The sequence below is a fragment of the Chiloscyllium punctatum genome, chromosome 49 (genome assembly GCF_047496795.1).
Source record: "Chiloscyllium punctatum isolate Juve2018m chromosome 49, sChiPun1.3, whole genome shotgun sequence".
NCBI classification, from domain to species: domain Eukaryota; kingdom Metazoa; phylum Chordata; class Chondrichthyes; order Orectolobiformes; family Hemiscylliidae; genus Chiloscyllium; species Chiloscyllium punctatum.
Genome location: NC_092787.1, coordinates 15182717 through 15198825, shown reverse-complemented (window position 1 = coordinate 15198825; position 16109 = coordinate 15182717). Strand labels below are relative to the sequence as shown.

At 41.6% G+C, this 16109-nt stretch overlaps 1 protein-coding gene across 2 annotated transcripts in view; it reads right to left on the bottom strand.

The window, feature by feature from the left end:
* Window positions 1-470: 470 nt before the first annotated feature.
* Window positions 471-16109, bottom strand: part of LOC140469562 (divalent-cation tolerance protein CutA) — a 28170-nt gene continuing 12531 nt past the window's right edge. For both annotated transcript variants that reach the window (XM_072566202.1, XM_072566203.1), the window contains 3 exons: window positions 10138-10183; window positions 8237-8286; window positions 471-3465 (listed from right to left, as the gene is read on the bottom strand). In XM_072566202.1, the coding sequence (XP_072422303.1) occupies window positions 3363-3465; window positions 8237-8286; window positions 10138-10183 (199 nt within the window). In that variant the 3' untranslated portion in view covers window positions 471-3362. The remainder of the gene's footprint in view (window positions 3466-8236; window positions 8287-10137; window positions 10184-16109) is intronic.

Genomic DNA, 16109 nt, shown 5'->3' with positions numbered 1-16109 from the left:
TGGGTTGACAGTCCAGTGATAATACCATTAGATCATTGCCTCTTTAGCTCTATCATGAAATGTACATGAAAGATTTTGAAGGAGCTTGGCAGGCTAGAATCAGAAATTGTTTCCCCTGGGACCAGGAAATCTAGAACACAGGAGTACAGTTTCATGGTAGAAGATCAATATTTAGGGCTAAATCAAGGAACAGCATCCTCACTTAAATGTTGTGACCCTTTGGAATTCTCTCCTACAGCCTGAAGATACTATTGTTGAATGCATTTAATTTATAATGGGTAGACATTTGGTCTCCCAGGCAATTAAAAGAATAAAGAGAATGTTTGAGAAAGTTAAGGGGAGGCAGAAAATCAGCCATGATTGTATGGAATGAGAACAGCACAATCTATCCCTGCTCCTGTATTTATGTTCCCACTTCTCAGTTTGATGTCACAGGCTAATCAAAATATAAAAAAGATAATTAACAACCATTTATGGTGCATAATAATCATACATTTAATGTATCTCACCTAGTTACATTTTTAAAGAAATCTGAGTTGCACTTTAAAAGAAAGTTGTGGTTTCATAGAACCTTCCCAAGCAATAGAAAATATTCTAAATTGACATATTAAGCCAGTTACACAATTACAGAACAATAAAACCCTGTACAAAGTCATACAAATTCTTGTCTTTGTATTGCAAAATCACCTCAATACCTACATGCAAGGCCACAGGAGACTGGATAAGTTATTTTTTAGAACTCCTGGTTAGTAAGCTCTCAAAAGTTGTGGGGAAAAACAAACATTCTACTGTTTAGTTATAAAGGTATTAATCAGGTTGCATTAGTGACATTCAGCTCTTTTGAAAAAATACCTATTTCTGAACTTCTGGCATCAGTTCCCATTTTAAAAAAGGCTTTAAATATTTCTGTATTAAAAACTAAAAATTCAATGAGATTACCAATCTAATTTCAAGATATTTCACTTTTATACATCTTAGACTATAATTCTCTCATGTCACCAGCGGGACTGTAAAATCTACATTAAAAAAAGTCTTACCCACACTACAGCCTCACAAACCTTTTAATTCATGTGGGATGAGAAAATATCTTAATATTCAATCAAAGTTTGCAGACATTTTGGCTACATTTACAGACATACAATTTAGATACTCTGAAATGAAAGTAAGTGTCTTATTTCTGAAAACCTGGGCATGGCTTATCTGTGAGATTGAAATTTTGTAAATGTGGGAAGTTAATGTGTTTGCACATCAGTGAAAGAGCAGGGTTTTGATACAATGGTTTTAGATTCTCTTAAGTAAAATGAGAAGGTCACTCAAGACAGCATACAGTGTAAAGATATAATTTCCCTGAAAAACAATGTATTCACTATCAGGAGTTATGACAACATTTTTATATCAAAACAAGACAAGCATTCAATTCTACACCCATCTTTTTTAAAAACCTGTAATGGAAATCAAATTCTAGGACTTGATATTGCATATCCCCACTACATGTTTTGGTGAGGGTAGCATATTATATACATCAAGTGGTTAGGCCATCACCTCCTTATTCCCAGGACTTAGAGGGGTGGGATGTAGTGATTGGAATAATGCCAACCAGGTGGATCTCACAGAATACAAGTTCCCTGACTGGACCGGGTTAACGGCCCCAGAGGGTCCTGGCTGACAGGTATAAACAGGAGTGTTAAGGGTTCTGTTCACACAGCTGGCTCTGTGGCATCTGGGTCAGTGTCATGTATTATGCATGTGTAAACAAAGTGACTTGGTGATGGGATACCATCCTCTGGAGTTAGTTCAGTTGCAACAAGGGGAAGAACATGCCTCTGAAGAGATTTGCCTACAATCACCAGCTTGGAGTTAGGGTAAGCATTTCTAGCATCATACCATTGTTTGGGAAACTGGACTTTAGTCCAGTCTTCAACAGCAGGATCAAACATGTGGAAAGAATGCATAATTGTTTCTGGGCAAATGACATTGGGGCAGACAAAAAGCAATGAGTAATTCTCCTGACAGCTTCTGGACAGTTTTTTGGTTATTAGAAGCCTAATTTTTTGTGAGGTACCAGATACGAAAACCATCCAAGAGGTTTTAACTAAGGAAGATTATGATTCCAAGCCTCCTGTAATTGAGATTTATTCGATTTTACTCAGCAGATTGATTAACAGCAGGAAAGTTAAGTATTATTTAAGTCACATGGCATTTGGCATGTCAGGACAGCTCCATACCATCCATCATCCAACGGTATGGTGGAAAGAACAGTCCAAACTTTGAAGGCAGTCTTAAAGAATCAGGCTACAGCTTCATTGGATACCGAACTGTCTTGTTCTTGTTTGATCATAGGACCATCTCAACTACAGGGACAGCTCCAGCAGAGCTGCTAATGGGGGAGAAGACTCTGCACCAGGTAAAACCTGATCCTCCCAAACCAGGGGAGAGATGAAACTGCATCAGAAAGGCCAGTACTGGACACAAAACTCCTAAGCAGGAGTGGCAGTTTACTTCAGAGTTTGGTGTTGAAACCATAAGAATGGCCCTGCGTGGATAAGAGGTGTGATTGATGCATGGTCAGGTCCTGACACAAAGTTCAGGGAGTCGAGGCAGTCCTGAGCACATGGGCTGCTTGAAAGCTGCAACCTTGCAAATGAGGCAGGAGTAAAACATCTCATGGCCCCTCAGAACAGCCATGAAGGCTGTCAGAACCTATGGGTTCTCCTCCTCCACTTAGCATTGAAGAAACTTGAGGACGAGATGAATACAGTAGATGTTGCAGCCTTGACACTGTTACCACCTGAAGATGAACTTTGCCGAATCACTCAGGGGGTGAGTGACAGGCCACACAGTCTGATACATGCCATGAGTATCAGAGGCAGAGTTGAAGGAACCAGACCTGTTGTGAAAATGCCCCAGGAGAGGCTACAGGGAAGAGAACGGACCTACATCCCAGGACAGAGGGGAAGTGATTGGAGCGAAGTCAGTCAGATAGACCTCAGAATAGGAGTTCCCTGATTGGACCGGGTTAACAGCCCCAATTGGAGTCCTGATTGACATATAAACAGGGGTGTCAGGGGTTCTGTTCACTCTGGGAGGTGGCTCCATGCTAGCTGGGTCAATGTTTAAATAAAGGTGACAGTGATGAGATACCGGCCTCTGGAGTAATTTCAGGGACCTAATTTTTTACAATGTGTCAGGGGGTTGTCCTCTGTGACAGAGGTAGAGTGAGCTCTGTTTGCCCACCCATAGCACTCAATGGAGCTTCTAACTGGATAATGAGATGATCACACCAACTTTCCCTCTGGGAGGCAAGCCATCTGCACACTCCTGTAATTTTCCACTCTTATCTAGTTTTTAAGGCAGTGAGTAAATCAATCTTCAAGTACTGTCTCTTCTATCCATTTCAAGTATAAAGGATTGCCTTGATCCACCAAAATGCTTATAACCTCAGGAACTTCAAAAGGATGAACTGATCTGGGAGAGAAAAGAAAGCAAGAGTTTACAGTATAGATCTTCACAGGTTTTCAGACAAAAGTTATTGTCCATTTACTCAAAACCCAGCAATGCCCTATTATAATGCTGAACATGTGAATAAAACCACAAGAATAAGACTTAACTAGATCAAACAATTACCAAAGCAGGGACTTGAATCTAATTCCTGCCAGTAATAGGGGAAAAAGAACTTGCACTGTATAACATCTCAAAAAATTAAAAACATCTGAAAGCACATGACAGGAACATTGTAAAGCAAATTCGACACCAACCCACAAGGCAATATTTCAGGTCAAATGGCTGAAAGCTTCAGGTAGGTCTTGAGTTTCTTGAAGAAGGAAAGACAGAAGGGAAAGGAATTGCAGAGCTCAGAGCTGAGGTGGCTGCAAGAGCCATCATACATGAGCATATCATGGGTGAGCATTCAAGGGGATTAGGACACAGACAGAGACAGACTCAGTCCCACCACTTAATGGTGACCATAACCAAACTAAACTAGTCCCACTTGCCTATGCATGGCCCATAGCCTTCCTGTCATTTCTTATTCATATACTTATCCAATGTCTTTTAAAATGTTGTACCTGTACTCACATCCACCATTTCCTCTGGAAGGTCATTCCACACACTGAACAGTACAGCACAGAAAAGGCCCTTCAGCCCACGATGTTGTGCCGACCATTGATCCTCAGGTAAGGTAAACCTAATGTACGAACCCTCAAATTTCTGTGACCATATGCATGTCCAGCAACCTCTTCAATATCCCCAACGACCTCACTTTCACAACTGCTGCTGGCAGTGCATTCCATGCTCTCAACTCTCTGTGTAAAGAACTTGCCTCTGACATCCCCTCTATACTGTCTGCTTAAAACTATGACCCCTCATGTTAACAATTTCTGCCCTGGGAAAAAAAAAGTCTCTGGTTAACAATGCCTCATTATCTTGTACACCTCAAGTAGGTCCCCTCTCTTCCTTTTTTCCCCCCAATGAAGTTCAAGCTCAGTCAACCTCTTTGTAAGATAAGCCCTCCATTCCAGGCAGCATCCTGGTAAACCTCCTCTGAACCCTCTCCAAAGCATCCACATCTTTCCTACAATAGGGCGACCAGAACTGGACACAGTATTCTAAATGCAGTCTAACCAAAGTTTTATAGAGCTACAACAAGATCTCATGACTTAAACTCAATCCCCCTGTTAATGAAAGCCAAAACACCATATGCTTTCTTAACAACCCTGTCCACTTGGGTGGCCATTTTAAGGGATCTATGTACCTGCACACCAAGATCCCACTGTTCCTCCACACTGCCAAGAATCCGGTCTTTAATCCTGTACTCAGCTTTCAAGTTCGACCTTTCAAAATGCATCACCTCCCATTTATCCAGGTTGAGCTCCATCTGCCACCTCTCAGCCCATCTCTGCATTCTGTCAATGTCACGCTACAGCCTACAACAGTCCTCTATACTGTCAATGACACCTCCAACCTTTGTCATCTGCAAACCTGCTAACCCATCCTTCAATCTCCTCATCGAAGTCATTAATAAAAACTACAAAAAGAGTAGAGGCCCAAGAACAGAGCCCTGTGCAACAACATTCACCACTGACTTCCAGGCAGAATACTTTCCTTCCACTACCACTTACTGTCTTCAGTTGACTAGCCAATTCTGTATCTGACAGCTAAATTTCCCTGTACCCCATTCCTCCTGACCTTCTGAACGGTTCCATGTGGAACCGTATCAAATGCCTTTAAGTCCATATATACCACATCCACTACTCTACCCTCAACTTGTCTAGTAACATCCTCAAAGATTTGTGAGGCATGACCTGCCCCTCAAAGTTGTGCTGACTGCATTTAATCAAGCCATGCTCTTCCAGATGGTCATAAATTCTATCCCTCAGAATCCTTTCAAACACCTTGCAGACGACAGACGAGACTGACTAGTCTGTAATTGCCGGAGATTTCCCCATTTCCTTTCTTGGAGAGGAATTACATTTGCCTCTCTCCAGTCCTCAGGTACGACTCCAGTAGAGCGTGAGGGAGGCAAAGATCTTCGCAAGCGGCGAAGCAATCCCATTTCTCGCTTCCCAAAGCCGCCAAGGACAAATCTGGTCTGGCCCTGGCAACTTGTCAGTCTTAATGTTTGTCAAAATTTTCAGCACATCAGCTTCCTCAATCTCTATCCTTTCCAGCATGCTTACCTGCTCCTCAATGGTTTCATTCACTACAAGGTCCTTTTCTTTAGTAAAGACAGAAGCAAAAAACTCATTTAGGGCTTCCCCTACTTCCTCAGACTCTATGCACAAGTTCCCTATGCTATCCCTGATCGGCCCTACTCTTTCTTTGATCATTCTCTTATTCTTCACATACGTTTAAAATGCCTTTGGAATCTCCCTAATACTTCCTGGCTTTCCTCAGACCATTTTTGAGCTCCTTCCTCGCCTGCCTGTAATCCCCTAGAGCTGAGCAAGACCCTTGCTTCCTCCACCTTACGTAAAGCTGCCTTCTTTCTTTTGAAAAAGGCTCCTCTGCTCTCGTCATCCAAGGTTCCTTTATCTTACCCCTTCTTGCCTGTCTCAGAGGAACACATTTATGCATCACTTGCAACTGTTCCTTAAATGGTCTCCACATGTCTATAGTGCCCTTTCCATGGAACAATTGCTCCCAGTCCATGCTTCCCAACTCACATCTGATAGCATCAGTTTCCTTCTCCCCAATTAAATATCCTCCCATTGTGCCTGCTTCCCTCCTTCTCCATAGCTATGTAGAATGTGAGGCAGTTGTGGTCACTATCACCAAAATGCTCTCCCACCACAAGATCTGACACCTGCCCCGGCTCATTGCCGAGCACCAAATCCGAAATGGCATCTCCCATCGTCAGCCTGTCAACATACTGAGTTAGGAAACCATCCTGAACACACCTTAAAAAAACAGCTCCTTTCAAACCATCTGCTCGAAGGAGTTTGCAATCAATATTGGGAAAGTTAAAGTCACCCATTACAACAACCCTACTACATTCACACTTTTCCAAAATCTGCCGACCTATGCTTTCTTCAATCTCCCTGCTGCTATTGGTGGGCCTGTAGTAAACACCTAATGAGGTGACTGCTCCCTTACTGTTCCTAAATTCCACCCATACTGACTCAGTAGGCAGACCCTCCTTGACAATGGTAACGTCTGTAGCTGTGATACCTTCTGATTAGCAGTGCTACACCCCCTCTTTCCCCCCTCCCTCTTCTTTTTAAGTGTTCTAAGCCCTGGAACATCCAGCAACCATTCCTGCCCCTGAGAAATCCACGTCTGTTATGGCCACAGCATTCACTGATCCATGCTCTAAGCTCATCACTTTTATTCCTGATACTCTTGCATTAAAGCTAACACTTTAACCGATCCCTTGGTTCTTTCCCACTAGCTACACTAGCTCTTGCTATTGCCTCATCTCTAACTCTCACCAGTGGATCACATGAACCACTTCAAAGTTACCCTTCATGTCTTTTTCAAAACCTCTCTCCTCACTTTATAAAACGTGCCCCCCTAGTCTTGAAATCCCCCATCCTAGGGAAAGGCACCTGTCATTCACCTCATCTGTACCTCATGATTTTATAAACCCCAACCTCCTACTCTGCAGCCTACCCAGCCTCTCCTTACAGCTGAAGCACTTCATTCCTGGTAAGTCTTTCCCGAATCCCCTGCAGCTTAATGTGCTTCCTATAACAGGACCACCTGAACTGGACACAGGACTCCAGAGGTTGAGCGGTGTTATGGAGGTGGAGTGTCAGGCAGGATTGCAGAGGTAGAAGTGGTATCAGTAAGTGCAGATATGTGATCAGAAGCCCACCAACAAAACGTGAGGATTATTTAAATCTTGAAGTTCTCTTACTGACTGAGTTCATTCAGGAAGCCAATCTCCAGTTTCCTTACAGGTGAGGTGGGTCCATTCACTTCCAGATCCTGTCCCATTTGCAGTTGAATAACTCCTCTGATGAAGGCAGCAACCTCAGTACTTCAGCTCAAAACACTGCTTACCAATAGACTACAATGCCACTTATGGCATCAGTAGGTTTATGGAGGAATCACTTCAGTGAACTGATGTATGGAAATCTCATTTGTGGCTTAGAAACTTCTCCAGAATGGATTCCTGAAGCACTTGAACATTTATGAACAAGATGTACAGGTTTCTGTATTGAAAAACCTTTTAGTTGGAAGTTGAGGCAATCTGTTCTGTGCAGCTAAATACCTTTAAACATTAAAGATTCACTTCAGACTGTATTTCTAAAGTGTTAATGAAATACAGTACTGTTTTTTGACCCCCATGGTTACACACTTTAAGGCCCTTTAGTGTCATTCCCAAATTCTGAGTTTTCTCCTTCACTCTTTATTCACGTTGAATGGAACATCTAATTGAGTAAATTGTAAACTAACTACACCTGTGAAAATCCACAAGAATTATTCTTTATGAAATTAATGGTGGTAAATGAACAGTCCATCCATTTATACAAATACAACCAATTTGATATTAATATTGAAGGTACATGCTGATATTCTAGCGTTCTTGCTTGATTTCCTTCACAGGTCATTTCAAATTAAATAGTAATCTTCAATGTAATAAATGGGTCAAAGTTCAGCTCAAGGGAAATTGTATATGATTTGTGGAAAGGAGTTGAGGTGTTGAATGTTTTTCATACTTTATATTCTTGAGTTAAAACAAAACCAACACTGATTGGATAAATTCTGCCATTCTATGAGTAATTAATAGACTCACCTGATAAATTCTGAGAGTTTGTGGATTTTTGAGGTTCTTGTTTTTAATACCTATGGAAATATTTTAAAAATCACTTAGTATCTTTCATGGGCTATAAATTACATTCTAACTATAGATATCGGTTTTCTGTATCTGGTATTCTAGGCTGTGATTGTTGAATACTGGTCTACAGGGTGGAACCGGTGTTGTTATGTTTGCTTCTCTGTGCAGTACTGGAGTTAGAATCATTGAATTTAGCATGGCCAATCCACCTAGCCTGCACATCTTTGGACTGTGGGAGGAAACCCACATCGACGCAAGGAGAACATCTGTGTAGAGTTGGCACAGTCCATTGAGGGTAGAATCAAACTCAGGTCCCTGGCACAGAGAGAGCATTCATTGCCCAACTCTCCATGTCTTTCAGATTCTGTCAGCCACATACCTATCTTTTTCCTGTATAATGGGGATGGAAAATAAATTTCAAAATATTGTAAGTAGCAATAGCAGTAGTCTTTACTCCGTGATCTTGAAAGACTGATGAGAGATAGAACTTTCATAAGCCTTTTGGGAACTCCTACCTACAGGCCTAAACCAAGCGTGAAGGGTTGGGTACAATACTTGTCGCTCAGTCAATTAAAGACAGATAAAATAGACAACTACAGACAAAAATCAAAAAGCCTGAATTCAATGAAACTGCAGCCATGTGTCGAGGGAAGGGGGTCACTGAGCACAGCCGAAGTTGTAGCCTACATGGTCACCCTGTGTAGGCAAAGGAGTAGCTAAAAAGGAGATTCCACATCCACACTCCAATTCTAGTATGCATGGAGAGGCTGCAAGAGTGCACAAGCTGCTGATAGCTGCCTTTCAGATTCTGACATGTACACTTGTGGCTCAACTGGGCTCCAGTAAACCATTTTCTACTTTTCCTGGCACTGGCAAAACAACAAGATGATGGGAATACCATTATGGTTCAGAATGCCATCTTCCAATTCTTCATTGCCAACCTCCCTAACAACCTGGAGAGAAAGGCCAATAAAAGTCAGCTGGAAGGACAGATATGACAGCCATTTGCAAGCAGTTTAGTTTTTTTCAGGTAATAATAGATGGTTAATCTAAAACAACTGTACAAAATATGCCTAAGCTCCAAGTTTGCAGATGACAAAACTAGGTGGGAGTTTGAGCTGCGAGGACTATGCAGAGAAACTTTATGGCGATTTGGAAAGGTTAATTAAGTGAGCAAAGACATGACAGATGCACTATGACGACAAATGAGGTTCATCACTTTGGAACAGGGTAAATGCTAAAAGGATGCTCTGGTGACTGGAGAGTCTAGAATCAGGGTCACAAAGGATAGGCATTTTAGGTCAGAGGTGAAGAGAAATTTCTTCACTCAGAGACAGATAAGCCTGTAGAATTTATGCCATATGAAATTGGATTTACCAAAATTTTAAAACCTTTTAATGATGTAGATACAGTTCTTAGGACTAAAGGAATCAAAGAGTACGGAGTGAAAGTGGGTTCAGGGGACTGAGTTGGATGATCAGCAATGGCAGAGCAGGATAAAAAGGCTAAATGACCTACTCCTGTTCCTACTTACTTTCCATGTAAAGATGGGATAAACAGATTTTAAAAAGGTTTTGTTAATTAAGCTTAGAATGCTCATTGAGAATTTCATCAGCTTTATTAAACATTTTAGAAATTTAGCTTTCAAATAACAACAATTCCCAATTCGTACCAATTGTTGGATATTGTATTAAAGACAATCTCATCCATTATCAGGATAGTTGACACTTAAATCTCCACTGGAATGTTCTAGGTTTATGCATCATACTTACTCCACAGGATGGGGTGATGCATTTGACACCAAATGCCTCTGAAAATAATTTTCGTATTGTGAACAATTGACACATGCAGCAACTCACCATCAGAACTTCAGTAGTTTCTGTTATTTCATTGTCCCAGTTGTATCTGAACACAGAATGGAAAGAAACAGATAGTCAGCAAAGATGGGCAAGGACATTCCTATTTCCAGGAAAGTGATGCTGCCGTTCAGGAATTGCTTTACAGCAGACAGACCAGTAGAGTGTGGAAAAGGATGGTTTAACGTCTGCACATATGGCTTTCAAATACCAGTGTTTAGATTAGATTAGATTAGATTAGATTACTTACAGTGTGGAAACAGGCCCTTCGGCCCAACAAGTCCACACCGCCCCGCCGAAGCGTAACCCACCCATACCCCTACATCTACATCTACATCTACCCCTTACCTAACACTACGGGCAATTTAGCATGGCCAATTCACCTGACCTGCACATCTTTGGACTGTGGGAGGAAACCGGAGCACCCGGAGGAAACCCACGCAGACACGGGGAGAACGTGCAAACTCCACACAGTCAGTCACCTGAGTCGGGAATTGAACCCGGATCTCTGGCGCTGTGAGGCAGCAGTGCTAACCACTATGCCACCGTGTACATTATCAATGTACCTTACCATTAAGTGTATAAGTCCTGCTAAGATTTGCTTTCCCAAAATGCAGCACCTCGCATTTATCTAAATTAAATGCCATCTGCCACTGGCCCATCTGATCAAGATCCCAACTGTACATTATCAATGTACAGTTCAATTGCAATGGCTGCTCCTGACATCATTCACATGTTACACAGACATGAGATTTAACAGGAATAGTTTGCTCTGTCCTTTCTGATTTTGGATGTTAAAAACATTAAGAGTTGCAGTTTGCCCAATGACAAGACAGATTTGTTATGTGCAAAGATCATTTTCTTCAGACAGCCATCTTCAGAGAAGAGCCTGAGATTTCCAAACAAAAAGGGCCTGGTGCTCTTAAGCTTAAGTAGAAAAGTGCAGGAGTTCAGAAACTTTAGAAGGAAGCAGCAGGATTAAAAAGAGTTAGAATTTCAGAAGACATCAGTATGATCACTGAACGATCTCTAAAGTGGAAGCATTGGGAGGTAAACAGTAATCCAATGAGACAGAAGCATAGGTTGATCACTTTGTTGGGGTGGAGTAAGATTATAGAGAAATTAGAGGGTGAGAATACTGGTCAAATTGTTGGGACATAAGAGTGCCAGTGAAGCTTGAGAAGGATCGTCTACAGGATATAATATAGGAGGGTATTCAAGTTAGGTGGTTTTAACTTAAGTTTGTGAATGTCCAAAAGGTGCTGAATATGCAGACTAAGGACTCTGCAACAATGACGATACTCAGCAGCTGACAGCAGTCTTGCCAACTGATTTCAGAATTTCAGTTTGTAAAACATGCTGAGGTTGTATACCTCTGGATTTAGCATGTAAAGGCAACTGGATAGGTTGACAAGTGGAGGCTAGAGATATGATCTTGACAGGAGCAAAAAAAGTTTCAGCTCACTGATGTTGAGCTAAAAAAAAAAGGATATTTTGACTCTTCTACATTTTCATATTGAATAATATAGTTGGCAAATCCAACACAATTAGGGAGCTGCTGAAGAAACAATAAAAATAAACTTCATTCAGAAGTGTACTGTGTACTCTTAGATGTTGCTCCAGGGTTATTTAAAGGACTTGCATGCCATCAAAAGAAATATTTGTGTTCACCTAAAAACACTCAAGATGTAGTTTGTCTTGGAAATGACCTGAGGGATAAGAGGGTAGTATCATGGAGAAGACTGAAGGAGGTGGTGGTAGAGATGACCAAAATGATCATTGGTCCCACAAGCAGTGAGAGAACAAAAAGGAACAAACTGAATACTGTCCTAGCCGTATTATTTACTTGAGTTCTCTCGCAACCTGGAAACTGATCTTAAGAAACAAAGTGATGTTGATGCACGTAATTTCTTTTGCTTTTTGACATATTCAAGGTGGGATAAAACAGGACGATATCTGGATATGCACTTGGTCTAGAGATATTGTGGTTTATAACAATCCCAAGAATTAGCTATCTTTTCTCTTTCAGAGATGTTAATGTTGTCAATACTGAATATATTTTAAATTCAGTAAGTGAACAGGACAATTTGTATCTAATTATATTTGAGGCTAGAATTCCATTCTACTAGATTACAAATAAATGAAGAAAATATTACCGGAATTAATACCAACATAAAAGTAAGTTTAGTGACAAAGTAACTTAAGTATGAGAGTCATTTATCTGTTCAATTTTTTAAATCCCAAATCTCATATACTCTTGACTTCCAAGTAAAGATTTCTCTTTTAATGATCTTGCTTGATTCTGTAATTAGGATCCTCTGGGGGCAGAACAAATTCTCCCAATTGTTTGGGTGGAAACTTTTCTTTGCTTGATCACAAGACTATATGTTTGTACTTCTGAAAGATATGATTTTTTTTAAAAGATCCAATGGTTTGAACTGTAGCAAACTGAACTGAGACGAGGTTGATTGCTTAAAAATATAAAGCCACTGAAGTAACTTCAGAGGCTGGTAACCTGCCAGCATGTCACCCATTATTTACTTGTGCACAGTACACAGTAGCCAGCCAGCTCAAAGCCAGTCCACTCAGCTGAGATTCTAATCTCCTGATAATATTTTTTTGATCCATGAAAAAGTAGGATTGACTGTCACATGCAGCACATGAAAGCTATGTTTTATAAACCAAAAATCACAAGGTCAACCTTTGAGATTGATTTTTACATGTCTCTGAAATAACTGCACAGAGGCTGGTTCCAGTCACTAAGTCACCCTTGCTTGATTAGTGCACAGTGCATCAGTCCTCACCTGAGGAGAATCGAATTTATTTTCTTCCAGACTGGAGACTTTCTGAAACTTCGTTTTTTTCCCCTTAAACTCCCACACTGCTACCAGTGTCACTGCTTATTTTCCCCAGTAACCATGTATGTGCGCACAGGTGCAGGACAGTGAAGAAATCTTTACTTATATTCCACTACCGGAAGAAAAGAAAACACCTGAGTGGCCAGTGATGAGCATGGTCTTTCTCAAGAAGGGCAATGACTCAAAGTAAAAGGGGAGGGCAAGGACTAAATCAAAATAGAACCAGAGAGGGAAATAAAACACTCTGCACCCCCACAGTACCCACTTCTCCCTGAAATCCTTGGGTGTTGGTAGATAGTGCATGCTCCTTCTCCAGGGACACCCAGGCCCAAGTGTACCTGCAGAAGAGAGGCAGGTAATCAACAATAACGACCCCTCTCTCCTGATTATACTTGGCTTTTCCCTTTAGTGAAGAAAAAAGATGCACTTATTTATTTTCCACCACCAGGAAGGAAGGAAACACCCGAGTGTCCAGTGTACAAGCAGTGACCAAAGGGCAATGCTGCGTGGTCAAAGAGTGAAAGGGGAGGGCAGGGACAAAATCAAAATAGGAGTTGGAGGGGGGAGTAAAACATGACACACCCCACAATGCCCACCTCTCCATGAAAATGACCCCCTCTCTCCTGGCTATAAAAGTTTAAAAATTTCTATTTCTTTTGTTATTTTCTTCTTCCTCCACCCCCCCCCACCCATCCATCCACCCCCCCCCCCACCCACCCACCCACCCCACCCCCAATCCTGGTAACATCTTTGGAAATCTTTTCTGAACCCTTTCAAGTTTAACATCCTTCCAACAGGAAGGATATCAGAATTGCAAGCAATATTCCAAAAGTGGCCTAACCAATGACCTACAGCCACAGCATGACCTCCCAACTTCTGTACTCAATACTCTGACCAATAAAGGAAAGCATACCAAACGCCTTCTTCACTATCCTATCTACCTGCGACTCCACTTGCAAGGTGCTATGAACCTGCACTCCAAGGTCTCTTTGTTCAGCAACGCTCCCTAGGACCTTACCATTAAGTGTATAAGTCCTGCTAAGATTTGCTTTCCCAAAATGCAGCACCTCGCATTTATCTAAATTAAATGCCATCTGCCACTGGCCCATCTGATCAAGATCCCATTGTAATTAGAGGTAACCTTCTTCACTGTCCACTACACCTCCAATTTTGGAGTCGTCTGCAAACTTATCTACTCTACCTCTTATGCTTACATCCAAATCATTTATATAAATGAAAAGTAGTGGACCCAGCACCAATCCTTGTGGCACTCCACTGGTCACAGGCCTCCAGTCTGAAAAACAACCCTCCACCACCACCCTCTGTATTCTACCTTTGAGCCAGTTCTGTATCCAATGGCTAGTTCTCCCTGTATTCCATGAGATCTAACCTTGCTAATCAGTCTCCCATGGGGAACCTTGTCGAACGCCTTACTGAAGTCCATATAGATCACATCTACTGCTCTCCTCCATCAATCCCTGTTACTTCTTCCAAAAAAAAAACTAAATCATGTTTGAGACATGATTTCCCCTGCAGCAAGCTATGCTGACTATCCCTAAATCAGTATTTGTCTCTTCAAATACATGTACATCCTAACCCTCAGGATTCTCTCCAACAACTTGCCTGCCATCGACCTCAGACTCACTGGTCTATAGTTCCCTGGCTTGTCCGTACCACCCATCTTAAATAACGATACCACATTTGCCAACCTCCAGTCTTCCGGCACCTCACCTGTGACTATCAATGATACAAATATCTCAGCAAGAGGCCCAGCAATCACTTCTCTAGCTTCCCACAGAGTTCTAGGGTAAACCTGATCAGGTCCTGGGGATTCATCCACCTTTATGCTTTTCAAAACATCCAGCACTTTCTCCCTGCAATGTGGACATTTTTCAAGATGTCTCCATCTACTTCCCTACATTCTGTATCTTCCATATCCTTTTCCAGTGGACACTGATGCAAAATACTCAATTAGTATCTTCCCCATCTCCTGTGGCTCCACATAAAGGCCGCCTTGCTGATCTTTGAGGGACCCTATTCTCTCCCTAGTTATCCTTTTGTCCTTAATGTATTTGTAAAAACCCTTTGGATTCTCCTTAACCCTATTTGCCAGAGACATCTCATGTCCCCTTTTTGCTCTCCTGATTTCCCTCTTAAAGTATCCTGCTACTGCCTTTATACTCTAAAGATTCACTCAAATTTTGTCTACACTTGACATATGCTTCCTTTTTCTTAACCCTCAATTTTGTTCGTCATCCAAAATTCCCTACATGTACCAGCCTTTCCTTTCACCCTAACAAGAATATTACTGTCTCTGGACTTGGATTTCTGAAGGCTTCCCATTTTCCAGCCATCCCTTTACCTGCTATGGTCTGCACCCAATCAGCTTTTGAAAGTTCTTGCCTAATACTGTCAAAATTAGCTTTCCTCCAATTTAGAAATTCAACTGTTAGATCTGGTCTATCCTTTTCCATCATGATTTTGAAACTAATGGAATTGTGGTCACTGGCCCCAAAGTGCTCCCCCACTGACACCTCATTCACCTGCCCTGCCTTATTTTCTAAGAGCAGGTCAAGTTTTACACCTTTAGTAGGTACATCCACATACTGAATCAGAACGGTTTCTTGTACACACTTAAATTCCTCCCCATCTAAACCCTTAACACTATGGCAGTCCCAGTCTATGTTTGGAAAGACAAAATTCCAAACCATAACCACCCTATTATTCTTACAGATAATTGAAATCTCCTTACAAATTTGTTTCTCAATTTCCCACTGGCTATTAGGGGGATCTATAATACAATCCCAAGGAGGTGACCATCCCTTTCTTATTTCTCAATTCCACACAAATAACTTCTCTGGATGTATTTCCAGGAATATCCTCCCTCAGCACAGCTGTAATGCTAACCCTCATCAAAAACACCACTCCCCCTCCTCTCTTGCTGCCCTTTCTGTCCTTCCTGTAGGATTTGTATCCTGGAACATTAAGCTGCCAGTCCTGTCCATTCCTAAGCCATGTTTCTGTCATTGCTGTGATATCCCAGTCCCATGTTCCTCACCATGCCCTGAGTTCATCTACCTTCCCTGTTAGGCCTCTTGCATTGGAATAAATGCAGTT